General features: G+C 41.4%; 1 protein-coding gene across 2 annotated transcripts in view; it reads right to left on the bottom strand.

Annotated features, from left to right (window-relative positions):
- Positions 1–23,363, bottom strand: part of RB1 (RB transcriptional corepressor 1) — a 133,701-nt gene extending 110,338 nt beyond the window's left edge. Inside the window, exons 1-2 of one of the 2 annotated variants that reach the window (XM_084767536.1) lie at positions 22,952–23,363; positions 19,436–19,562 (exon numbers count right to left, since the gene is read on the bottom strand). In XM_084767536.1, the coding sequence (XP_084623662.1) occupies positions 19,436–19,562; positions 22,952–23,073 (249 nt within the window). In that variant the 5' untranslated portion in view covers positions 23,074–23,363. The remainder of the gene's footprint in view (positions 1–19,435; positions 19,563–22,951) is intronic. The other variant, XM_084767535.1, reaches the window with a different exon arrangement.
- Between the last annotated feature and the right edge of the window lie 4,428 nt (positions 23,364–27,791).

Below are 27,791 nucleotides of genomic sequence, written 5' to 3'. Positions count from 1 at the left end.
TAGGTATAGATTAAGGGTCTAGTAGGAACATGGATAGATCCCCCCAGGAAAGGGAAACTATAGTTATGGGGGGCAGGAATGGGACAATCAAGTGCAGAAGGGATGAATACAGAGAGAGACAGCTAAGACTAAGGGCTATTTGAGACATAGTATAGAAACCTAATACAATAGAAGCTTCCTAAAATATCTACATAAATGAAGGCAATCTAAATGAAATCACCAAATAATGGCGGAGACAGAGCCCCAACTAGACATCCCTTTTCACCAAATGACGTGTCCAGCAACAAGACTGGGTTGTATCTTATTGAGTTTTTGCCCAAAGGAATCCCATGGGAACCTCCAAATAACTCAGACTGTTGCCAAGACTATAGGTTGCTTTTCACAGACTGACAGCAAGGCCCCATTGCTGACTACAACACTTACACAACTCACTGAACATGGAGAAGTTGAGCTGGTTCCTACATAAAGTCTTCATTCCTATAGTCAATCATTTTGGTACAAGAAGGTACTCTGCACACTACCAAAGAAGAAATGTAAATATCAACCCAGCCAAACCCTCTGATCTACAATGGTGTCCTGCATGATATGCAAATGCAATAGTGGCACAATATTTGTAGGAGAAACCAACCAATATCTGATTTGACTGAAGGCCCACTCCATAAGATGGAACCTATGCCCAACACTGCTTGGGTGACAAAGAACCTAAGACTAGATAGCCCAGGGACCTGGGATAAAACCAAGTATCACTATTCTACTAAAACAGTATAGCAATAAAATAACTACCAATGACATTCTGCTATACTTACAGATCAGTCCCTGCTCAGCCATCATCAGAGAAACATCCTCTTACAGCAGATGGGAAAAAATACAAAAGACCCACAGCCAGATACTATGCATAGAGTAAAAGACCTTGGAATACTCCTAGATGTCCTAAACGACCCTCCCTCAGGGATCATAGAACCCCACAGAAGAGTAAGTAGAAAAGGTGTATGAGCCAGATAGGATGCAGGACAATAAAATAGGACCCTCTAAAACAACATGATAAAAGCTCATGTGAACTCAGAAACTGAGGCAGCATGTACAAGCTCTATACAGGTCTGCACCAGGTCCTCTGTGTATGTATTATGGCTTCCAGTTTAATGTTTTTATGGAATTCCTGGATGAATGAACAAGTGGGTCTCTGATTCTTGTGCATTCTCTTGGGCTATTATCCCAATAAAAGATGAGTCCCTAGAGCTGCAAGAAGGGGGCACATGTCCCCTATCCCTAACCCAAAAGCAACGTGCAATTGATAACCACTTCCAAATGCAAATTTAGTTTTCTCCAACAGAGTCTCCCTGGAGAAAAACTACTCCTAAGCATAGGCTGCACGCCTAGCAGTACATGGCCAACAGAAAACTAATTCAGTGACATCACTGGAGGTTCCTTGTCTTACAATGTCATGCCAGGGCTTTTCTATTTTTAAAATCTTGTTTATTTTATTTCATTCTATTTTTCTCTTGTTTTACCCTACAGATTCTTTATCTATATATTACGGCTTACAGTTTATAGTGTTTTTATGGAATTACTGAGTGTGAGAATGAGTGGGTCTTTGATGATTGTACCTTCTGTTGGACTCTTTTCCTTCTGTTTGTTTATACTTATCTAATTCTGACATATTAGTTTTTGTTTTATTTTATTATTATCCTTTAGAAGCCTGGGGTTTTGGGGGGTGTTTTTTGGTTTGTTTTTTTAATGAGAGATAGAAAGGGATGGGTCCAGATGGGAAGGGAGGTGGATAGGAAGTGGGAGGAGTAGAAGGAGGAGAAACCATAAGCAGGATATGTGAGGGGAAAAAAATCTATTTTCAATAAAAGGGAAAAAAGAATATTCACAGAAAATATACAGCTAATATCATATTTACTGATGAGAGGAAGCCTCTGAAGTCTTAAATAACAAAAAAAAAAATACTTCCACCTTTTTTTAAATGGGTGGGTGGGGTTGCTCTGTTACACAGGCTGTCTTGAACTTGCTTTCTAGACCAGACTGGCTTCGAACTCACAGCAATCTGCCTGTCTCTGCCTCCTAAGTGCTAGGTGGGATTAAAGGTGTGTGCCACCATGCCTGGTTCACTTCCACCTTTTAGATGATGTTCTCACACATTTTATCTCATAGACAGAAAGCTAGTCAGCATACATACATATATGCATACATACATACATGTATACATTCAAGCAAAACACAAAAGAATTTTTAAAAAAGAAATGGTCTCCTTAAGCTCCCATATTTTAATGCTAAGTCATCAGGGAGTGGCACTACTTGAGAAAGATTAGGAGATGTGTCACTGAGAATGGGCTTTAAGGTTTCAAGAGGCCTAGTGTCTCACTTTCCACCTGCTGCTTGCAAATCCAGATGTAGAACTCTCAGCTACTTCTCCAGCGCCCTGTTTGCCTGCATGTTGCCATGTTTCCCACCATGATGGTAATGGAATAAACCTCTGAAACTGTAAGCCAGCCCCAATAAAATACTTCCTTTTATAAGAAGGAATAATATTAGTAAGTGGCTTAGAGACCATTCTTGTATAATTTTGAAGAAGAACATGACTGCTTTCATTGTCCAAAAAATATGTCTGGCTTTAAATTGGAGAGTTTGGGTTAATGATATTGGCAGAAATTTCAAGAGAGCTTAGTATTGACTCTGTTGCTTGGTTATTAGTGGTCACTCTTACATATATTTGTAGCAAAAAAGATGAAGCTGAGGAAGGAAAAATAGAAAATGTACATCTTGAGGAGAAAAGAGGAGTATCAGGAAATGTAATGTTGGAGCCAAGTCCAGTGCTCAAGGAGATAAAGTCTAAAGAAAAGCCTGATGTTACATGGAATAAAGAAAGTTTTTACCTCAAGGAAAGATCTCAACCAGCTAAGCTTTCAACTTATGAAAGGGAATTAAAGAAAAGATTAAGCAGTGAAGAAAGCTGATGCAGATGTAATTGAACTAGGGGCCATGTTCCAATTCCAGAAGCAGCAGAACTTGGCTGCTCCAGCCACGTGGTTCTGACTCCAGAGTCAAGAATACAAGACAGAAGTTGTACAATCTCCCTCAGCAGAAGAGGAAAGACACTGAGGTCAGGTATGTGTCAGGGTGTCCCTGTACCAAATCCTAGAGAGGCCAGTGCTTCAACCTGTGAAGGTGAAGCCTTGATTTCCTTGGAAAGCCCAAGATGTTGAATATGCCAAGGCTGTGGGATACCTGCCAAGGACAGCTGCATACAGGGTGTGGAGCCAGTCCATGTGAGAGAAGTATGTTACAGTCAACAAAGCTGAAAGGAGTTGGAGACCTAAAGAGCACTTTGACATCAGACGTGGAGATACAGAATTTGGAGATTACCCTACTGGTTTTTGTTCTTGCTTTGGTCAAATATCTTCTCATTACTCTCCCTTTTTTGGCCTTTTGGAAGGCAGAATGTATATTCTGTGCCTTAGATTTTAGAAGTATGTGATATGCCTTTTTATTTTGATTTTACATGGGTTACAAAGATTTCCTTGAGTCTCAGAAAAGACTCTGAACTCTGGGCTTTTAAACAGTGCTGATACTGTTATATACTATAGCTACAAACATATGGGGGCCAGGGAGCAGAATGTGGCAGTTTGAAAAAGAATGGTCCCATAGGCTCCTATATTTAAATTCTTAGTCTCAGGGATGACTACTTGAGAAGATGAGGTGTGGCCTTGTTGGAGGAAGTGTGTCTCTAGAGGTAGGTTTTGAAGTTTCAAAAGTTCAAGCCAGGGCCAACTCTCTCTCTCTCTTCCTGCTGCCTGTGGATCCAGACATATGCTACGTCTCTAGCATCATGTCTGTCTGCCTGATGCCATATTCTCCACCATGATATAATGGACAAAATTTCTGAAACTGTAACTAAGTCCCAATTAAATGCTTTTTCTTATAAGAGTTGCCACTGTCAAGTGAGTTAACCCAGAAGCAGAAAGACTCACATGGTATATACTCATTTATATCTGGACTCTAGCCCAAGGGGCATGTCCCATGAAAGTCTTCACTATCAGGAAAGTGGGACAGAGGGGAGGACATACTATTAGGACTCTAGGTAAGAGAAGCATGGGAGAATGGGGAAATAGAAGGATCCAGAGGGTCCTAGAAACCTACAAGAAGAACATTATGATGGGTGGTTCTAGGCCCAGGGGTCCTGCTCAAACTATGGCACCAGCCAAGGACTATACGTGCAGTAAACATTGAACCCTGACCCAGATCTAGCCAATGGACAGGACATTCTCCACAGTTGAGTGGAGAGTGGGGTCTGACTTTCACTTGAACTCTGGTGCCCCTTATTTGACGATGCCCCCTTGAGGGGGGGCTGATGGCACTCAGAGGAAGGATAGCAGGCTACCAAGAAGAGACTTGATACCCTATGAGCATATACATAGGGAGGAGTTCCCCTCAGTCACAGTCATAGGGGAGGGGATTAGGGGGAAAGCAGGAAGGAGGGAGAAATGGGAGGATTCAAGGGTTGGAATAACTATTGAGATGTAATATGAATGAATCAATAAAAAAGTGAAAAAAGTTGCCATTGTCATTGTGTCTCTTCACAACAATAGGAGTGACTAAGACAGAAAGGGACAATAGAGAATAGAGAGATCAGAAATAAAGATACATAACTACAGCCTAGCAGAATAGTCTTTGATAAAGGAGCAAAGCACAGTACAATGGAAAAAAGATATCTGCCCAACAGTGCTAGCAACTATACATCTACACACAAAAAGAAAAAAAAGATTATAGATGTAACCTTTTGATACCACACAAAATAATTTAAAATGTGTCAGAAAAGTGAGAAGTAAAATATAAAGCAACAGCGCTAGAAATATGCACAGTGGTAGAGTGTTTTCCCAGTGTGCATAATCTCCAGTAAAACACAGACAGAAAGGAAAGGAGGGAGGGAGGGAACATTTGCCTAATGTAGCAGAAAATATATTTGTCCTTCAGTTCAGCACTAAAATTGCAAACTCTGGTTCTGTAAAGTCACTGACAAGAGAATAAGAACATAAGACACAAACTGGGACTAAATATTTGTAAAAGACACAGCTAATAAAGAACTGTAATAAAAAATGCAAAGACTATTAAGAAAATAACTACTAAAATAGGAAAATCTCTGACCAGGTATTTTATCAAAGAAGCTACATAATGATAAATAAAACACTTCACAGTAAATATTATTAAAATGTTCAAACAACAGCTGGGCGTGGTGGCGCACACCTTTAATCCCAGCACTCGGGAGGCAGAGGCAGGTGGACTGCTGTGAGTTCGAGGCCAGCCTGGTCTACAAAGCGAGTCCGGGACAGTCAAGGCTACACAGAGAGACACTGTCTCAAAAAACAAAAACAAAACAAACAAACAAAAAAGAATGTTCAAACAAGATGCCACTTCACAGAATAGAAAAAAGAAAATGTAAAAACACTGACACAAAATATTGGCAACGATGTCCAGTAATTGACCAAAAGGCTTGGGAATGTAAGATGATTAAGCCGTTTCAAAATCAGTTTATCAGTGTCTTACAAAGCTAAACATAACATATTCTTACCATATGATAGAGCAACTCTACTCTTTGGTATTTGCCTTAGTTAGGGAATCTGTAGTTATGATAAAACATCATGACCTTAAACAACTTGGGGAGAAAAGGGTTTGTTTAATCTTACAATTCTCAGGTCACACTCCATTGCTGAGGGATGTCAGGGCAGGAATTCACACACAGTAGGAAACTGGAGGTAGAACTGACAGAGACTTGGAGGAGTTCTGCTTACTGTCTTCTCTTCATCAGCCTGCTTCATTACAGCACTCTGGAGCACCAGCCAAGGGATGGCACTATCCACAGTGTGCTGGCCCTCCTGTATCAATGATCAAGCAAGAAAATGCACCACAGACTTGCCTATAGACCAAACTGGTGGCAACATTTTCTCAAGATTCTATCTTCCAAAATAACTCTAGCTTGGGCCAACTTGACATAAAAAACAACAGCCTTACAGTTCTTTCTCTCTTCTCTCTCTCTCTCTCTCTCTCTCTCTCTCTCTCTCTCTCTCTCTCTCTCTCTCTCTCTCTTTCTCTCTCTCTCCTGCCCCCTCTCTGCACAAGGTTGGCATGCTAGTACATGCTTATAACCCCAGCAAACTGGGGCAGGAGAATCAGGATTTTAGGTCATCCTAAGCTGCATAGTGAGTGTGAAGCCAGCCTAGGCAACCTACCAAGATCCTGTCTTGAGACAAAATGCCTTGGAGCTGGGGAGATGGCTCAGTGAGTGAAGTAGCTTGCCATGCAAACATGAGAATCTGAGTTTGATGCCCAGAACCCACATTAAAACGCCAGGCATGATGGTGCACGCTTGGAATCCCAATGCTAGAGAGGTGTAAGTATGGATTATTGAGCTTCCTGGCCAGCCAGTCTTATCCTAAGAGGTTAATTCTGGGCCAGTTAAAGACTTGTCTCAAAAGAGGTGAACAGAGCCCAAAGAATGCCACCCAACGTTGACCTTTGGCCTCTATGTGAACACATGCAGGTACACAAATCTATGCACATTCACACGTACACAAACACATACACACAAAACTCTGTACATGTATATTTACAGCAGCTTTATTCATAATAATAAACATGTGGAAGAAACCAAAATATCCTTCAGAAGTAGAATGAATAAGTAAGTTGTGGTACAAACAGATGAAAGATATTATTCAACACTAAAAAGAAATGAGCCACCAAATCATAAAAAGATGTGGAAGAAACTTAAAATGCATATTACATGAGAGAAGTCCACCTGAAAGGTTGCATACTGCTTAGCTACTGTATTACATTCTAAAAAATAAAAGCCATGTAAAAATTAAAAAAGGACAGTGGTTACTAAAGGTTGAAATGAAAGCAGAATAAATAACCATAAAGTATTTGTAGAGCAATGAAAGTATTTTATAAAAAAATAAGAAAGTATTCTATAAATACAATGATAGACACATACCATTAGATCAATCGACCATTTAACATCAAGAATAAACCTTGATGTAAACCATGGACTTAGAAGTAATAAAGATGAGCTAATGAAAACTCGTCAACTAACAAATATACTACTCTGATGGGAATTTTAACAAGGATAAGGTACAAAAAATAGGGATCAAAGCTGTTTGGACTGAAACAACTAAAAAGTTAGGGAATAATTAAATAATTCAAGACACTAGAGATCAGACAAAGAAGGACACTGACCTATAAAAGCCAAGTATCTTTTTTTTATGAGCAAGTTCCATGTTTATTTTATAGGTGCTTTTTCTCTTTCCAACTGCTGCACAATGACCAAGAATTGTTCTTTTGAACAGAACTAATATAAACTATATGAACAGATTAAATGAGATAATCCTTTGGAGAACCCTCAGTGTGGTGCTTGCTACATCAATTTTATCCTCATCCTTTATTCAACTTTGATCCCATCTTAGTGTAAAGCACCCACACTTCTAATAAAGAGCCAATGCAACCAGGTTCTACTTGCTGGATTAACAATTCAACAGAAGATGATTTTAATGTTATTTTTCTCCAGCAATAAATATGCAACTTTACATTACATGCACGTGGGACAGCATGGGTAAAATCTGTCTCATTAAACTGAGTCTGAGACTTCTGTCAGCCAGGGAAAGCAGAAAGTCTCACACTTCCTAAGGCTATACTAGGCAGAGGATGCTCTAGTTTGTGCTATAAAGACATACAAATTTTTGGCCAGTTTATGTGATAGGCATTACTATTACCCCACAGACAGAAACCTCAATAGCATAAAAGCCAAGTGTCTTAAACATGAGCCCTACAAATGCTCAAATTAACTTGCTAAGAAACAACTCCAGGCAGCAGTATAGCAGTAAGAAACATGAAAGCAACCATCTTCAAGAACCAGCTAAACAGAGATGGGAGCACAGGAGAGTTCCTGTAGCTTGAATATTGTTCATCCTGTCTGAAACTCTTCTTAAAATCTGATGGCCATTGTGGCAGTATTGGGGTAGGGGTGTAAAGAGGTGGTTACAGCAGTAAACGGAGAAATGGCATTACTATGGCAATCTGTTCTATGACGGGCCTATATAAATGAGGACAAAAGGGAGGCCAGCCTTCCGGGATTCTCTTCTGCCTGCTCTTGCTTCCCCTGCTTTTTCATCATGCTAAGACACAGAGCATTTTAGGCTTCCTCTCTCTAGAACCATGAGCCAAAATCAATATCAACAGGCATACCTATAGAGATTTTTATAACTGTAGTAACCCTCTCTAGAACCTAAAGGCACCATAGTCCCCACTAAATGTGCTTGCTTCATAATTCATTTTGATTGGTTGGTTTGGTTTTCTTGTTGGCAACAGGGTTGCACTATGAAGTCTGTGATGGCTTGAATAAGAATGGGACTCACAGGCTCCCGTACTTGAATACTTTGCTCCCAGTTGGAACTGCCTGGGAAGGATCAGGAGGTGTAGCCCTGTAGGGAGAAAGTGTGTCACTGGGGGCAGGTTTTGAGGTTCAAAATGACTCTTACCATTCCCAGAGTGTCTGCCTTTGTTCCATGCTTGTCTTAAGATGTAAGCTCTCAGTACGTGCTCCAGTGCCATGTCTATCTGCCTGCTACCATGTTCCCCATCATGATGGTCATGGATGTTAACACTCTAAAACTGTAAACCTCCAATTAACTTTCTTCTATAAGTTGCCTTGGCCATAGTGTCTTATCATGGCAACAGAAAAATCACTAAGGAAAAGCCCAAGCTGGCCTTAGGCTTGTGACTCTCCTGCCTCAGCCTGAGTGCCGGGATTACTAATGTATGTCTCTATATCCAGTATCATTTTTTAGTTACATTTTAATAATTCTCATAATATTTGTTACATTGTCATTATTATTACACCACAATCAGAATCCACAATCTGATCTTTAATATACTACAATAATTGGGGGAGCCATGAATCATACCCATATAAAACAATGAACATAATAAAAATGTTATAATTTGACAGATGTTCTCTCATCTCTCTCTTAATCTCCTTACAAGTCCCTATTCTATGAGACATGAAATTTAAACTAGGCTAATCAATAACTGTATAGTGGCTTTGTTCAACTGAAAAAAAAAGGCATATATCTCTTATTTTAACCCCATATTAAATCGTTAAGCTTAAGAAGGATAATCTTAGGTGTCAATCTGACTACATCCTGAGTCTACTAAAACACAAGCAGGCTGTGTGCAGTGACACACGCCTTTAATCCCAGCACTTGGGAGGCAGAGGCAGGCTGCCTCTGTGAGTTCCAGGAGAGCATGGTCTACAGAGTGAGTTCCAGGACAGCCAAGGCTACACAGAGAAACCCTGTCTTGGAAAAAGAAAAATAAAACAAAATAACAACAAACAGGTCCACTTCTGAGGGCTTTTCTTGACTGAATCATTTGAGGTAGGATGACCCATCCTAAACCTGGGACACACTTTTTAGGACCACATCAAAGGACAGGAAGTGGAAGCTCTTGGTTCTTGCCCACTTGCCCTCATTCTCCCTGGCAAGTTCATCTATCCTGTTGCTGAAGCATTTCTTTGATGATATTAGAATCTACTTGCAGATCCCAGAGTCAACTGAAGAACAACCGAGACATCGGCCTCATGGACTAACCAGCTACCAGAGTCTTAGCCTTTGCTTTGGGAGACACCATTGTTGGACTAACCATTAAACAAACGAAGCAAGGCCTGGATGACAGCACATGTGCCTACAACATAGCTTATTGAATGTTTGAAGCCTGCTGTTGAAATCTGATGACCTACAGCTGAGAATAGAAAATCTTTTAAAAATATTTCTGCTTATTGAAAATGTACTTGGCCACCTAAGGGGTCTGATAGAGATGTGCCAGGTAACACTGTTTTCATGCCCACTGAATTCAAAATCCATTAGCAGTATAAATCAAGGACTAATTCTGACTTCCAATTTAAACTTTAAAAAACATATTGTGTGCGTCTACAGCTGCCATAGATACTGAACTTTTGAATACATTAATCTAATCCCAAACTGAAGATGCCTTATCTCTTTGTAAATATGTATGTGGTGCCTGCATGAGTGTTCATATGTGTGTGCACGTGTGCTTGTCCACATATGTATTTATAAAGGTCAGGTGTCTTCCTCACTTTCCATCTTATTTTTTGAGACAGGCTCTCTAACTGAGCCTGGAGCTGGCCGTTTAGGTCTGGCTGGCTGCCTTTCAGATCCCCAGGATTCAGCTGTCTCTGTCTCCCAGCTCTGGGATTACAGGAAAGAACCACAGTTGAGTCGGGAGTTCAAGTAGGTGCAGAGGAGACAAAGTGAGTTCTCATACTTGGACAGCAAACCATGTACCCACTGCGCTACTAAGACGGTTTGTCTTTTAAGTACTAATCAAATGCAAAATAAATAAGAACGTTTTATCAAATCTGTTCTTGTCTCATACATATATGAAGTGCATTCTGACTACCCACCCGCACCTTCTCATGTCCCTCTCACCTCCAGCACATTCTCCCTCCTGACCAGTCCCCTTTTCTGTTTTGTTTTGTGACCCAGTGTGCAGCAAGGGATGTCAGTGCACATGAGTTTGCTACCATTCACTGGAACATGGTGAAGACAATGTCTGCCCCTCCCCCAGAATCCATCAGTAACTCATATTTCAGCAGGGAGGGGTAAGGCCAAATGGGCCTCTGATCTGTGATTGACTGTTGACAAGCCCACTGCTGACAGCTGCTGCCACTGTAAGACCATGATTGCACTGGCTGTGTCATGCCCACAGATAGCCTTTCACAATCAGACAAAAAGAAAAAAGAAGAACAACAAACATGTGTAGAGTTTGACTCAGTAAATTAACTTGAATGTACTTAATATGTTACTCCATTTAATATACACAATGATTCCAAGATCTGGAAATTACTGATAGCCCATTTTACTTATGAGAAAATCAAGGATTGGTGACTGTGCAGTTACTACATGGTATATTTCAAACTTGAAACAATTCATTACAACTAGAAATCTTAATCCATCCTCTCTCAAAAAACACTGTCCACTCTCAAATGCCAAAAAGGGTTCCCCTAAATTACTACATTCCTCTTGTTTCAGAGAACAGACAACTGGGAACACAACAGCTGCTTTTCAAACAGGTTCGTTCTGTCTTTGCATTTGCTCCTCAGAGCACATTCCATTATTCTCAGGCCAACCCTCAAACATTAAACACTTACAACGTTGTAAAGAAAGGGTCTGTTGAATTACAGCAGGACAAAAGAATAGTCTTCCACACCCTCCACAAATGCATCAAGTCCTAAAAGTAACAGAAAGTCCTCTGTTGTCTTCCTCCCCCACACATCAGGGATGAATTCAGATATTCTAGTTCCTAGCACGACCCACACTAGGAAGTAATATTTTAAATTATGCTAGTTCTAAGAAAAGGTAGGAACAAAGCCAGGAAGAAAAATGGGTAAGGCAAGAAAGCAGTCACATTTATTTGTACACATTTAATTCTATAGTCCAAAATGGTTTCTACTATTCTATTATTTCCAGTGATCCTCAATCCACTGCTGATGGGATTGAGCTGGTCCAGCCAGCCTTACGATATGGCATACCCGGCTACACCACTCCTAGGTACACACCCAAAGACACAAAGTCAGTACACTACAGATACACTTGCACAACGTATTTGCTCACTCACACTGACCACAGGATGTTACCAGCCTATGTGTCTGTCAACAGACAAATGGATAAAGAAATGGTATACATACACTGGAGACTTTTAGCTAACAAAATCATGTTGTTTGATGGAAACTGAATCATCTGATTAAGAAAATTAAGCTAGATTCAGAAACATAAACATCTTATATCTTCCCTCATTTGTGGGCTTTTAAAAAACACATAGAAAACTACTTCCTTACATATGCTTTATGTGAAATCAGAAAGCAAAACAGGGGAGTGAAAGAGACTAGTTCAAGAGAGGAACAAGGAGAGGGGAGAAGGAAGGAACATGAAGTGTCGAATAGTCTCAAAGTATATGATATACTTGGAATTATTTTTAAAGCCCATTATCATATAAAATGACTATATGGCAATTATAAAACAAAGGCGGGCCAGCAAGGTGCCTAAATATCAAAGCACTTGTCAGCCATGGATTTACATTCAGAATTTTAGACACATCAAGATAGGAAAGCAGTTCTCTTCAAGGCTGCCAAATACAAATAGCCAAAACACTATGAATTTAACATGTATACAACTCTGATTGTTTCATGGTTCTTCTTGCTGTAGGTAGTTTATTGCATACATGTATAATAATATAAATGTGTATGTAAAAAAGAAAAATAATTAAAAAAAAAACAATAATAAAAATTTTTTTCAAGTGCTTGTCAGCAAGCATAACATCCTGAATTCAATCCCCAGGACAGACCCGTGTGGAACAAGGGGAAAAAAAGACTTGTTGTAAATTGTCCTCAAACATTCCAAATGTATGCCACAGCACATGCACAGCCACCCACACCCATACCCATGTTACCACGTCAACAAACCAGCTTTTTATTTTTATTTTATGACAAGGAATAATAGCTTGTCTTACAACCCAAGTACTTGGGTTATATAAGAAAAGGCATTTTCTAGTCTAGTTTTTTAACTTAGGTTTTTAAAAAGATTATCAGTGTGTGTGTGTGTGTGTGTGTGTGTGTGTGTGTGCGCGTGTGTGTGCACGCGCATGTGTGTATGCACACCATATGTGTAAGGGTTGTGCACATGTCTGAAGGTCAGTATGTATGAAGGCACATGTATGAAGGTCAGTAAACAACAATGTGAAGTAAGGTTTTTCCTCCCATGTTTCTCTGGGTCTCCAGGGACTAAACTCAGGTCATCAGGCTTGGGCAGCAAACACTTTTACCAACTGACCCATCTCACTGGCCTTTTGTTTTCATGAATTGTTTTCAATACATGTGTATGTGTGTGCACATGTATGGTGTACACACATGTGTGCAAGTAACCATATGCAAAGGCCAGAAATAAAAATCAGGTGTCCTGCTCTTCATTCTTTACCTTATTCCCTGGAGACAGGATCTCTCATTAAACCTGGAGCTGCATTGGCAGCCAGCAAATCCCAGTAGTCCTACTATCTAACACACACACACACACACACACACACACACACACACACACACACACATACTCTGAGGTTACAGGTGCAAATGGCCACACCTAGATTTCTTTAAGTTCTGTATTGGGAATTCAAATTCAGATCCTCATGTCTGTGCAGCAAGCAATGCGACCCACTGAACTGTCTCCTTAGCCCCCTCCCAAAAGGCATTTTTTAAGTAAAACTTGTTGACTAATGATTGGTGTATATTAACAAATTATACTGTTGAGGGTCATGTTATTAACATTGAACTTCAAATTTTCTATATAATTCCTATAAATTAAGTTGTTTTCAGTAGTTTGCAGTCAATTTTATAGAGTGGTTCATCCAGATTTCTTAAGAAACGCGGGGTCTTCTCCTGGAGTGTCTAGGGCCATTACTATTTATGTCAATTATATTTTAAAAGATTTGTTGTTGTTGTTATATTATTATTATTATTATTATTATTATTATTATTATTATTATTATTATTATTATTATTATAGCTTATGCGTGTGTGTACTTAGCCTCCATGCACATCTGCATACCACATGCATCTATGGTGTCCACAGAGGCCAGAGGAGGACATCAGACCCATTGGAACTTGAATTACAGGAAGGTGAGAGCCACCACGTGGGTGCTAAGAATTGAACTCAGCTCCTCTGGAACAGGAGCCAGTGTTCTTAACTACCGAGCCATCTTTCCAGACCTTATTTTATTAATTTTAATTATGGGTATGCATGTGTTTCTGTTAAGAGATATATACAGGAGTGCAGATGACCATAAACTTTTTAATTCTCTGGATCTGCAGTAACAAGTGATTGGAAGCCACTTGACCTAGGTGGAGATTCTCTGTAAGAGCAGTACTCACTCTTAACTGCTGAACCAACTCCAGTCCATATATATATACTCATGTATACACGGATATACACACATATATAAACATATATACACACACATATAAACTGAGACAGAGTTTTCATTGGCTGGCCTGGAGTTTGCTGTGTAGACCAGGCTGGTCTCAAACTCACAGAAATCAGCCTGCCTCTACCTCCAGATACTGGGACTAAGACATGTGCCACCATGCCTGCCAGTATTTGTTTCAGTGTTTTTTAAAAAAAAAAAAAAAAGGATAACTTGAAGCCAAATGTGGTGGCGCACGCCAGTACTCAGGTGGCAGAGGCAGGTGGATCAATGCGAGTCCAGAACAGCCAAGGCTACACAGAGAAACCCTGTCTTGATAAAACCAAAAAAAGAAAGAAGAAAAAAGGATAACTGAAACTTCTTTAAAAATTTTAATTCCAAGCTAAAGATACTTTCTCTTTAATAATCAAATACAAAGAAAAGTATTTGAGTACTTTTAAAAGTTTGTAGATTTTTGGCTCAGTCAATTAACTTGTGAGAATTTTTCAAAGAAAAATTATCAGAGAGTCATTATTTTAATTATTTAACAATTATCAAAAATTTGTTCTATGCAGAACTCATCCCTATGATGGATGTATATATTTTTATAGTATTAAGAATTTTTTAAATCCAGTAGTTATTCCACTAGAAACTTTATTACCAAATAAAGTTTACATATTTATATAATTTAATAACCTAAGAAAATATTTATGATAGAGCATGTATGAGGCCCTGAGCCTGAGCCCACCCCTAGATAAACTGAGCTTAAGGACATTCCCTGTAATTTACTCTGGAGACAGCTCAGAAATTCAAGGTCACCCTTGGCTACCACATAGTGAGTTCAAAGTCAGCCTGAGCTTTATGAAGTCCATCTAAGAAAAAAGAGAAAATAATAAATCTTACAAACTTCTAGACAAGCTAATCCAAAGAAAAAGAGAGATGGCCCCAGTTAAAAATAAAGATGTAAAGGAGATTACAAGAGGCTCTGGTGAAAACCAGAAAGGACACAGCTTCAACAGCTTATATTGCTTCCCCAAACGCCTGGGACTTCTAAAAGACATAAATTCCTAGAGCTATATAAGCTACCACAACTAAATTTAAAAAATATAGTTAAGAAAAATAGATTCTAGAAAGCAATGAGATTAAAGCAGTATAAAAAGTCTCTCCACAAGAAGCCAGGAACAGATGCATTTACTGCCAGTCTCTACCAAACTTAAAACAAACAAACAAACAAACAAAAAATCCAAACCCAAAAACAAAAAAAACCTATGCAAACTGTTCCTCACAACAAAAGGGAACAACTAAACTCAATCTACTAAACCAATATTATTCTAATATCAAGTCCAGATAAGGATTAGGACAAGAAAAAAGAAAACCATACACCAATTTCTCTGGGAAAATTCTCAATAAAATTCTTACAAATCAAATCCAAGGACACAAAGAAAATCATTCACCAGGACCAAGCTGGTTTCATCCTACAGAAGAAACCCACTAAGAAAAAATAGAAAAAATATAACCCACAATACACTTAAAAACAAAAATCATGAGTATCTTAATACAAGCAAAAAAGGTTTTGAAAACATTTAACATCTTTTCCTGATAAAGTTTTGCAGGGAGGGTAAAGGGATAGCAGTCAGTCTGCTTTATATGCATGAAAACCTGGGTCAGATCCCATACACACACACACACACACACACACACACACACGCATACATGTATGTGGCGTGTATTTTTAATCCCAGTACTGGAGAGGCAGAGACAGGCAGATCCCTGGGGCTCATTGGCCATGCAGCCTAGCCTACTTATAGAGTGAGCTCCAGGCCTATGAGAAACCATGTCTCAAAACAAAATCAGTAAAGAAAGAAAAAAAGGAAGACAGTAGAGGCACCTGAAGAGGGACACACTGGAGGTGGTCCTCTGGCTTTCACATGCATATGTACCTGTATACACATGTGCACCTGTGCACCCATGAACATATACACACAGAGAAAGCCCTGTAAAAACTAGGAATGTTAAGAAACATATCTCAACACATAAAAAGCTACATACAACAAACCTATGGCAAACTGTTCTAAATGGGCAATAGCTAAAGCATTTCCTCTAAAATTAGGGATGAGGTAAAGGTACCTACTCTTATTGCTCCTATTCAATATAGCATTTGAAGTCTAAGCTAGGGCAATAAAACAAGAAAGAGAAAGAGAGGGGATACAAATAGAAGGGAAAGAAATCAAAGTACCCCTATTTGCCAAAGATATGATCCTACAAAGACTCCTATAGAAAATTCTTAGATGTGATAAGTACTTTCAACACAGTAGCAGAATATAAAGTCAATGCAAAAATAAGTGCCTTTCTACATACAAATAGCTAACTTGCCAAGAAAATCAATGAATAAATAAAAAATCCCATTCCTAACAGCTTCAAGAACATGGTGGGGCACGCCTTTAATCCCAGTGCTTGGGAGGTAGAGGCAGGTGGATTTCTGTGATTCAAGGCCGCCTGATCTACATAGTGAGTTTCAGGTTATTTAGAATTACATAGCAAGACATTGTTTCAAACAAACAAAAAATAATAGCTTCAAAAAATAAATGCCTAGGAATCAACTTAGGCAAGTGGTTAAAGATTTCTACAATGAAAACTTTAAAACACCTAAGGAGGATGAAGATTAGAAAAACAAACCAACCACCACCACCACCACCACCACCACGTCTTGTACTCTTGGATTAGGAGAGTTAAAACTATGAAAAAATTATATTAGCAAAAATACCCACAGAACCAATACAATGTCAGCCCTACTTTTAGTGACATTCTTTACAAAACTAGGATGATATAAGTTTGATTTGCCAATTTGATACCGTGAAACATCACTGAGAAGGGAGTCTTCAGGAGTTATATAGATTAGATTGGTCTGTGGATGTAGCTGTGGGAAACTGTCCTGACTGCCTTCATTGCTGGGGAAAGACTCTCCCAGTCTTTCAACTGAAATAGGAGGACACAGCCTGCAAGCAGGCAGCACCATTCCAGGGTTTTGGTCTCTGAACTATATCTGTGAGAGTAGTTTAAGTTTTATGAGCTCTGGCATGCATTTACTCCTCTCTGGTCTTTATTGAGGATGCGGTGTGGCCAGTTGTTTTAAGTTTCTGCCTCCTTGACTTCCCTGCTACAATGGACTATAACCTGGAATTGTGACTTAAAATAAACCTTTCTCTCCTAAGTTGTTTTCTGTCAGGGCATTTTATCACAGCAAAATAAATGAAACTAGGAGGTGGAATGACAAAAGATCTTGAGTAACCAAAACAACCCTAAGCAGGTTATCAGAATAGCTGATCTCAAACTATACTATAAAACTATAATAACAAACACTTATGATACTGGCTCTATATATATATATATATCATAGAGAACTCTAAATTAAACCTATACAGTTTAAGCCACCTAAGTTTTGACACTGGGGAAAGAAAGCCTCTTCAAATGATGCTGAGATAGCAAGACATCTACCTGCAGGAGAATGTGTAACTCTGTATTTTTTGTCCAATCCCAGGCAAGTAAGGTGGCTTAATGGGTCCAGGCTTTCAGTCAACCTGATAACCTACATTTGATTCCAGAACACTAAGGCAAAAGAACTGACTCCTGAAAGATGTCACACATGCCCTGTGCTATTCGAGCATGCCTGCACATACACATGCACACACACTAAATAAACTGTAATGAAAAACCAATACACGGCTGGGTGTGGTAGGGCCCACACTTTTAATCCTAGCACTTTGGGAGGCAGAGGCAAGCAGCTCTGTGAGTTGGCAGACAGCCTGGTCTACATAGTGAGTTTCAGGACAGCCAGAGCTACACAGTGAGACCCTGTTCCAAAAAAGGGAGGAAATGAAACAAAATGAATCAGACTTAAATATGCAATCTACAGTCTTGAAACTACTGAAGAAGTACACAGACAAACTCTCAAAGACCCATGTACAGGCACGTTTGCCCTAAGAGGATCCCAACAGCATGAAAGAACTGACTATGGGATTACATGAAACTAAAAACTTCTGCACAAACACAGGAAACCACAGAGAAGACAAAAGCATACAGATCAGGAAAAAATATTTACCAAATACACATCAGATGGGATTAATTTATAAAGCTGATAACCTCAAAAATTAAATATGATTAAAACAAATCACTCAATACACAGGCTAATGAACTGAGTACACAGTTCTCAAAAGATATATATAAGAGCACTAAATATCTGAAAGACACATTCAACATTTTCAGCTATCAGGGAAATGCAATTTAAAACTGCTCTGAGACTCCATCTTGGCCAAGTCAACATGATTAACATCAAAATATCAAATGCTAGCAAAGATGTGGGGAAAGAAGACTCTTAGATACTGCCAGTAGTAAGGCAGAGTGGGCAACCACTATGCAAGTCAGTGTGAGGTTTCCTAAAACTACCAGTATACTACTGAGTGCATGTTCAAAAGCCTCGAAGTCAAAACATCAAAGGGACACTTCCACATCCATGTTCCCTGCCATACTACTCAAAATAGCTAAGAAATAAAACAAGTGTAGATGTCCATCAATCCATGCACAGATAAAGAAAATGTAGACCATAACACAACAAAAATTTATTCAATCACAAGGAAAAGTGAATCATAATATTTGTACAAAATTGAACGCAAACAGAGATCATACTATTCAAAATAAGTGAGACTCAACAAGTATGTCCTCCCTTATGAAGATTCTAAATTTAAAGTTGTGTGTGCGCATGTATGCTCACGTATATGTGCATTGTGGGTGGTCATGAAAGTTGGAACGGGGAGATGAGAGGAGAGGAAGACACCTTTAAAGTGTAGGGGGAAAGAATAATAGAATACATGCGACATGAAAGCAGGAGAAGCCATCTGGAAGTGACAGGGGACTAGCAAACGGATGGCAGAGGGATGGCAAAGAAGAGCAGGGGAGGAGATGAACAGAGAAAACAATGGTGCATAAGTAAAACTGTCACAGTGAACCCATTGCTTCCTTCATATGCCAAATGAAAATGAAAATAAAAATAGAGCTGGTGAGACAACTCAGGGGTTGAGGGTACTTGTCCTGCCAGCTTGACAGCCTGAGTTCAATCCCCAGAACTCACATAAAAGTAGAAGGAGCATGCATACACACACACACACACACACACACACACACACACACACACATACACACACCACACACACCACACACACACATACACACACACACAAACCTCCACCATCATCATTGCCATCAGAAATTTTTTAATTTAAAATAAAAATTAAACACTGAAGAAACCATTAAAATAAAAAGCATTTTAGTACCATCAGGGTGAAATTATTACTAACTTTTTCTTTATATTTTTTTACTTTCTAGATTTTCAAAAACAATTAAGCTTTACGAACATCCTTACCAGGATTCCATCCACAGATGAAATTTTCTCCCAAGTTAACCAAGCTCTTTCTCTGACATGATCGGGTATCTTTAACTTCTGGCATAATGCAGTAAATTCGGGTTCTTCAATTTCTTCAAACTCAAGCCTACCAATTGAAAACAAGTACAAAGTAGATACACACATACATCAAACCAACTAAGCAAACACTTGTTTCTATAGTTTGCATACATCACTACTGTTTTGAAAGAGAGCATCTCTAAGTGTTTTAAGGTCTTATTTTATCTTTGAGAAACATTACACACCATTTACACATATGCTTATCTTTTCGTGGTCTTTCTAAAATAAGAATACCACAAAGTGAAAACCAGCTGCTAGCATGGTGAACCAAATATACTCCAGAGCATTAAAACAGCTTTGTGGAAGAAAGTGCGAGAGCTAACACACTCTGGGAAGATGGGACAATTGTCACAGCAAAAAGAAAACAACCACATCACAGTCAATTCAGTTCCAGTGACCGTGGCAAGCTGTAGGAAGTACTCATTGTGTCCTATGTTCTCTCTACCTCCTTGCATTTCTTGGGTGATGATTAACTTGATAGAAATTATTGCATCATGTATTTCAGTTCTATCTCACTGACCTTTATGGACCATAAGCTTTTAATAAAGAGCTAATTGTTTTCCATGTGTATTTGACATATAATACATCACTCACTATGAAGAGCAACTTAACTGTTGAGAATTTACTACAATTCTACACGAAACACCTTCTGCGTGGTTTTACTGGATTCCCACGTCAGTCATACTTGATATGTATTCCCATTCATGTTTGACACGTCTACCGCATCAGAGAAAGTAAAGCAGTCACGAAAAGCATAGCAAGTGAGAAGTAATCAGGATGTGAACCTTGAGGTCTAACGCCATCATCCATGCCCCTGACCACTTTTCTAGCTGGACAACTCCTTCTTCAAAGCATAATTAAACTTCTGCATATCAATAATGAAAGCGCCTTGCAGCCCTGTAGTCTTCCATTCCATATAGTACTTAGGCCAGAGACCACGTAAAAGAAATATCATCTCAACTGCAAAAGTAGACTGTGATTCGAAGTGCAGATGAACTGGGCTGAATCCATCCCTAAGCTATGTTTCTAAGCTTCAGACTGGGGCAGTCCTCTTATCCTTGCTAACAACAGTCATACGTACGCTACATGACATTTCAGTCAACAAGGCAGTTTATAACAGTAGTCCTGTAATATTATAATGTAGTGGAAACATCACTTAGAGGACAGCTTAAGCAGCATCACATTGTAGCACAACGCGCTTGCTGCTTCTGCATTGAGGGGGATGCTGCTGTAAACAAGCCTACTACACTGCCACTTGTCGGAAATGATCCCATACACAATGGCATGCAGGACACAATCCCTGACATGATTATGCTACTGGCTTGCAAGATTATTAAACTATAGCTTTATCTTTATTTTACAGCCTATTTCTCTTATTAAAAAATAAGTTTCCTGCATAGTTACACAGGCAGCAACCTTGTATTTGCAGTGCCTGCCACCTCTCTTGATTGCAGCAAGGAGACACAATGATCTATATGCCATCGTTGTTTGCTTTACTGCGTTTGGCAATGATTTCACAAAATTCATTTAGTGGCACAGTTCAGAGGATGTAGCAAATCCCTATGGTGAAACATGTGACCGTAGGTAATTCAGAGAGCAGCTATAAGAGCTTATGAGAACCTCTGAGGCAATGAGTAACCAAGACGAGGCTCTATCTTGTACAGGTTTAACTTGCAGGAGAATTTTTGAGAGTTCCCCAAAGTATATAAAAGGGAGAGAACCTGGGTCCTTCTTTCCCCCAGGCAATGGCCAGAGCTTCGATGTGCATGTTTACTCTACAATAATCAAGAAGACTTCCAAAGCTGTGCAGAATCTTTTAGAATACAAGTTACTGCTCTCTCTAAAGGGAAACTTCCACACACTGGATACATCAGCGCTTAATTAGAAACGAAAGCAAACTTTTCCCCTGGAACAGTCTCCAAACGTGTTTTTATTCTGTATTTATTTTCTAGTGAATATGATTTTTATTCGATCCATGAGGAAAAAAACCATTTAATACAGACTTAGACCATTTCCAAAATTATTTCAGCCTCCTGGAGTTTGATGTGAAGTCCATTAAGAGTCTGGGGCACACAAGAAAGCACGATGCTCAGTGAGGAGAACAGAGCTTGGCAGCCCAGTAGGGTGCTGTATGCCTACCACCCCAGGGCTTGGGAGGATGAAGCAGGGGAATAGAGAGCTCAAGGCAAGCCTGGGTTACTGAACCAGAGTACTAAAGAAAAGTCGTGGACGTAACGCTGGGCTAGAAATGGGAGAGAAGACAGTGAGGAACAAAACTCAATCCCCATTCTGCAATGGATCTATAGTCCCAAAACGAAACTGGTGTGGGCAATAACAACAATCATATTGTTTCAATTTCTGTTACTTAATCACACAGTAGCCCAGTCAAGAAAAATAAAATGTTGAAATACAGTAAATATCGCTCTGTCGTTCCTATTGGATCCACATGGAGTTAAGTTTAGATTCCGTTTAATAAATGGAGAGAAAAGTTCTTTGAGAGAACACAGTACCAAAAACAAGACCAAAGTGTGTGTGGGGTGGGGGTGGGGGCACCGAAACCAGGATCCTTGTAAGCTCAAAGGCAAAAGGCAAGAAATAATGAAGCAGGCTGCGGCCAATAAGCACGCAAGAAGAGTCCTACCCTGGAAAAAAAAAGGGGGGGGGGTGGGCAAAGTTTAAAAACTTTGAAGCCTTTTCATTTGAATGTCTCATGAAACTTTTGCCCATATACCACCAGTTCTTCTAAGAGTTATGCTCCACCAGTCTCCACAGATGGCTTTAAATCCCTGAGGCCTCAAAGCATTGTTCTAAAGAAACCCCCCACAAAGCCCGGGAGCTGAGGACACCGTGAGCAATTGACACCCACGACCCTGCGCTTCGCCTACAAGGCTTTTCTTGGCCTCTCCCAGGACCGAGCTGCCAAGGCAGCGCACGCCCAAAGAAAAAGGCTCCCAACTGTTGCATAGCACGACTGCAAAAGAGAAAGTCAACCGACCCCGGGGGGTGCTCCAGATCTCCACGGAAGAAAAAGAAAGAGAGAAAGCAAACACCGATCGGCTTTTTTTTTTTTTCATATTTATTTCAATTTTCCTGCGTCTGTCGGGGGCTCGCCAAGACCCGCCTGGGCGTCGCTGGAGTAGAGCCTGCACCTGTCACTTCGCTCGGGAGCAGGAGCCCCACCCGCCGGACACCTGTCAAGCCGCAGCCCCGACCCCTCCGGGATGCCCTTCCCGTCGCCCGCGAGGCCGGGACCCTGTCACGGCGCCGCCGACACCTGGAGGAGTTATGGGACCGAGGGGACCCCCGGGGACCCCGGGCGCCGCTCCTACCGCCAGTCCGGCCCCGCCGAGATGCGCCCCGGCATCCCCGCGCCCTCCCCTTCCCAGCTCTCCCGGCCGCGGCGGCCCCGGTCCTCACCTAGCAAGGGGCAGCTCTTCGGGGCCGCTGTCCTGCTCGGGGTCGTCCTCCCGAGGCGGAGGCGGCGGCGGCGGCTGAGGGGGCTCGGCGGCCGCGGTTCTGCGCGGGGCTTTAGGCGGCATGACGCGCTGCGCGGGCCGGCGCGAGCAGGCAAGGGAGGCGCGCGGGGAGGCGGGCGCGCGCGCACGCCGGGCACGCCCCGTCCTCACCCGACTCCCGTTACAAAAATAATGGGAACGTCCCCCTGAGAAAAACCCGGACGCGCCCGGCAACCGAGCGCCCCAGCCAACCGCGGGAAAACGTCACTTCCGCCCGCGGCGTCACGTCCGCGAGGTTCGCGGGCCGCGGGCGTCAAGGGGGGACCGGGGCGGCGGCGGGCGGCGGCGGCGGCGGTGGCTGGCGAGGGCGCGGGCGGGAAGCCGCGGGGAAGCCGCGCCTGCCCGGGCCTGTCTCCGCCCGAGTCGTCCCACCGTGGGCGGCGCCAGGCGAGACGGGGCGGGCCGTTCCATGGAGCCGCGGCCTCTAGGCGAACGCTGGACAGGGCGCGCCCCTCGACTGGCCCGCGCGGCCGGCAAAACAAAAACAAACGTGCCGGGCCAGTGGGAGGTGGGCTCGGCCGCGGGGTGGGCGGTCCAGGGTGGGGCCATTCCTGGCCTTCTGCAGACGTCGGGGTTAAGGGGAGGGAAGATGTGTGGAGTCAAGTCTTTTTGATGTGGAAACAGGAGGCACCGTCGGAGCCGGCTAGCTCTTGGCCCGAAAGTAGCTTTTGAAAACCAGTTTGCTCAGGTGGCCCAGACTCTGACACGAAAGCAAAAATCGTTTACAAAATCGTATGAAATGAAAGGAAAAAAAAAGTTTTAAGGTATTAAAGCGCCTGATCTGGCCTCTTTTCATAATTGATTCATAATTCTCAAAAACTGCGAATGGCAGAATTCCCCTTCGCATGTTGGAAAATGGGAGTTCGGGGAGTTCATTTACTAGTGTCACACTTGAATCCAAATTTTATTTGACTATGTCGCAGACGCACGGACATCAGAAAAGAGCATACTAGACCTACAACCGCCAATCGCTGGCTCAGCAACCGTAGCTCTTCTATTTGCTTTTCACGTGTCAATCAACCTAATTTTCTCTGCTTACTGGTGGTCGTCACAGGATCCCTAACTGAAGTGCTGTGACTGAAATACAGTTGTTGTTCTGCTAGAAACTACCTTGGAGCAGCTGAGCGAGGACGGAGGAAGCTGGGAGTTAATTGAGCAGGTTGCAAGCCTGGGCTTATTCAACTCCCTTGATAGCGTGTGCCGGCTCGGCGTTCACCGGCCTCCTTCAGAAGCCTTCTATAGGCCAGATGTTTCTCTGGAGGTAGAGCAGCCACGGAGAATGAATGGAATTAAGACAGCAGTTGAGTTCACCTTGTCCCAGATTTAGGCAAGAGCTCAGGCGACATGCAGGCTAGGTTGGGGGGAAAATGAGGGATAGACTGCCGGGAGCCTGATAAAATGATAGACAGAAATGACACTGCTCTGCCTCATAGTTATCACAGGAGACTGTGACACTTGCCAATTGATGCCACTGTGGTCATTTGTGGCAAGGTACTCTGAGGGTAAGTTAAAATGGCAAAAGAACCTGGGGTCCTCGCCCACGTAACAGAGCTGGTGACCGATCATCTCTGCTGGTAACTGACATCAAATAAGCCGGCGGGCAGCTATTTGTGTCAGGAGTCATTGTGACTAATAGTTCTCCCATAAGCCCCTTTCGACATGCAGGCCATATTTGAGCCTGACCTGGTAGCTCGGGTTTGCAACCCCAGGCTTGTAATGCTCTGAGGCTGACGTAAGAAATCCACAAGCTTAAGACCTGCCTTGGCCATAGAATGAGTTGAACTCCAACCCTGGCAGCTTAGTAAGACTGTCTTGTAATATTAAAAGTCCAGGATATAACTTAAGAGTAGAGTGCTTGCCTAACGTGTGAGAAGCTATGGTTTTAATAATCAGGAAAATACACACACGTACATGCACACGCACGTACATGCACACGCACCCCCACAGTAGACCAAATTCAGTCATCATTACAGCCCCAGCATCTGTCTAGTAAAGTATTGAGCACTGGCCACATGAGAGCATAGAACAGGCAAGGGAAGCTTGGGGAATCAAGTCTCTTCCTGTGATATGAACATAAATTATTTGTTTACTTGAACGTAGTCCATCAATACAATTGCAAATGAGATTTTTCAATTTACAGAAAATATGTGAAAGTCTGTCTCAAAAAAAAAATAAGGGGGGCGGGGCTGGGAATGACTCAGTGAGGGAGGTGGAGCATAGGGATGGAGAAGGAGAGATGGAGGTGGGGAAGAATTTGGGAAAAAATTAAATTGTGTTTGTGGTAGTTTGACACATTGAAACATCCTGGCCCATCGTTATTGGACATCTCATTAAACAGAAAAGAGCAATTCAGGTGCTGTCCACCTCAGGTAGGATGGTTAGGTTTTTTGGTTTTGGTTTTGGTTTTTTTTTTTTTTCTTCATATGGCAGAGGACCATCTGACAGTGAATGACACTGTAAGGTTAGTTGTTACCTGCTATTCAAAAGATGTAGAAACCTGTCTGAAAAGCAAATATTATTTTTAAAATCTTTTTCATTCTTTTAATTGAGCCTGGTTTTGAAAATTCACAGCTAAAGTAAGGAAGTAAATTTGTGTCATTTCTTTTGGACCTTGCAGTAGGCTTTTTTTTTTTTTTGTAAAGCCTGTCTTTGTTAGTAAAAGACACATCTGTAATGCATTAGTAACAGTAATAGTAGATTACACAATAGTCACAGAAATTACTCCAAAGATTTAAAGCCCTAAGGGTTTCTACTGATTGACTTAGAGCTGTAGTCTCTCGTTTATCTATAGGAGGCTGAGACAGAAGAATTCCAAATCCAAGGTCTGCCTGGGCTCCAGCATGTGCTTACAGTCAGCCCAAATAACTTGGTGAGACCCTCTCTCAAAACAAAAAAGTAAAAAGAGATGAGGCCCGGCTGGGGATGTAACTTAGAACACTTGTCTAGCATGTGTAAGGACCAGGTTCAATCTTCAGTACTGCAAAATAAAATAAAACCCATCGCCCACTTATTCCCAGCCGTAGCGTGAGTGACAGTTATATGTCTAAAATATAAAGAAATTATTTATGAACTTGCTAACTATTTTGAATATTGACTTTCTACCAAAATAAGCTTCACACACAAAAATTCACAAATAGAGACCAAGCTGAACCTTGAGCTCAGAAATCCACCTGCCTCAGCCTTCAGAGTGTGAGGACTAAAGTTGAATACCACCCAGCCCAGCCAGAATATATTTCACTGTAAAACAATTGAGATGTAACTTTAATTTTGCAAGCCAGCTTTTGAAACAGGATGCGGATAAAAGATTAAGAAGAAATGTTTAAAGCACCGCTTCCTTCCTTGTGGATAAAAGTTTATCAAGGGCTGGAGAGATTATTAAAAACACTACTGTTCTCACAGAGGACGCAGTTTCAATTCCCAGCAGCCACACGGTGGCCCACAACCACCTATAAATCCAGTTCTAGGGATCCAGTGCCCGTCTCTGGCCTCCACAGGCAGCAAGCATGCACGTGGTACACATACATGCAGGCAAAACAGCCCCATGCATCTTAAGTTTATTGTCTGAAGCATCATCTCTCATTGCCCTCATGCCTTTGAGAGAAAGGTTTCTGTGGTATTGATAGCGCTACTAAAATAAAATATAGAAACCATTCAACCATGCATGGTCTTCAAGTAGCATGGCATGAGCCTGAGCCACCGAAATGTACCTGTAGTGCTTTATTTAACAAGTGAGGAACACAGCTAACTTCTCACACTATCGGTACTTCTCTGTTTGGACATATTAAATAATGTTATTTTTGTAATTCTTTGAATGCAGTTTTATTTCTGGTTAATCTGAGGAAAATCTCAGTTTATATTTAGTGTGCCTTTGTTATTTGTTTTCATTTTCATTTCCCTGGCAGTTCTTTGTGCTTTTGTGAGACAAGATCTCATGCCATAGCCAGACCTGTCCTGGAATTCACCGTGTAGCTCATTCTTGTCTCCAATTCCTGGCAGTCCTCCTGCCTCAGCCTCCCAGTGCTGGGATTGGGCCCAGTTTAACAATTTGTTTTCATTTGTCTTTCCAAAAGTATCAGTTCATGACAATTGGGAGATTTAAAAGGATGAACAGTTCCTTTGTAGAGCATGGGAAACAACTGGACTCGGAAGAACTTCAGTTCTCTCGTGGTGGGTTCAAGACCGTGAATCACTTCCCTTGTGTGTGTACTTCTTAGATTCTTTCAGGCTTCCAGAACAGAGACCTGCTAGGTTTATCTCAGTTGCTAAAGGTTAATGATGAGCTGGGAGAGGGCAAAGTGGTGAAAACAAAGCAGCAACAAGAGCCCTTTCTGCAAACTTGTGTGTCCTGTGATGACAGCTGAGGGCGCTGAGCGGGTGGGCCCCAGTTCCTCGTCATGGGGACTCTTACTCATCGTCACTTCCTAGTCCTTTTGCCCCTGCCCTGGCTCCCCCTTCATGCCATCAGTTCGCGCACCTCAGTAGAGAGAATATGAATGATTCACCTTCAAAATCGTGGTTTCCATCAGCAGGGACAATTACGTCATTTCTAAGACTCCAGAGAAAATGAAAAGATAGAACCTTTGTTTTAAAGTTACTAAGAATTGCCAGGCTTGGTGGCACATGCCTTTAATCCCAGCACTCGGGAGGCAGGGGTAGGCGGATCACTGTGAGTTTGAAGCCAGCCTGGTCTACAAAGTGAGTCCAGAACAGCCAAGGCTATATAGAGAAACCCTGTCTCGAAA

Source organism: Acomys minous (assembly GCF_964271855.1).
Source record: "Acomys minous genome assembly, chromosome: 18".
Lineage (NCBI taxonomy): Eukaryota > Metazoa > Chordata > Mammalia > Rodentia > Muridae > Acomys > Acomys minous.
Note: the sequence above shows the minus strand (reverse complement) of the source record. Positions and strands in the feature narration are given on the sequence as shown.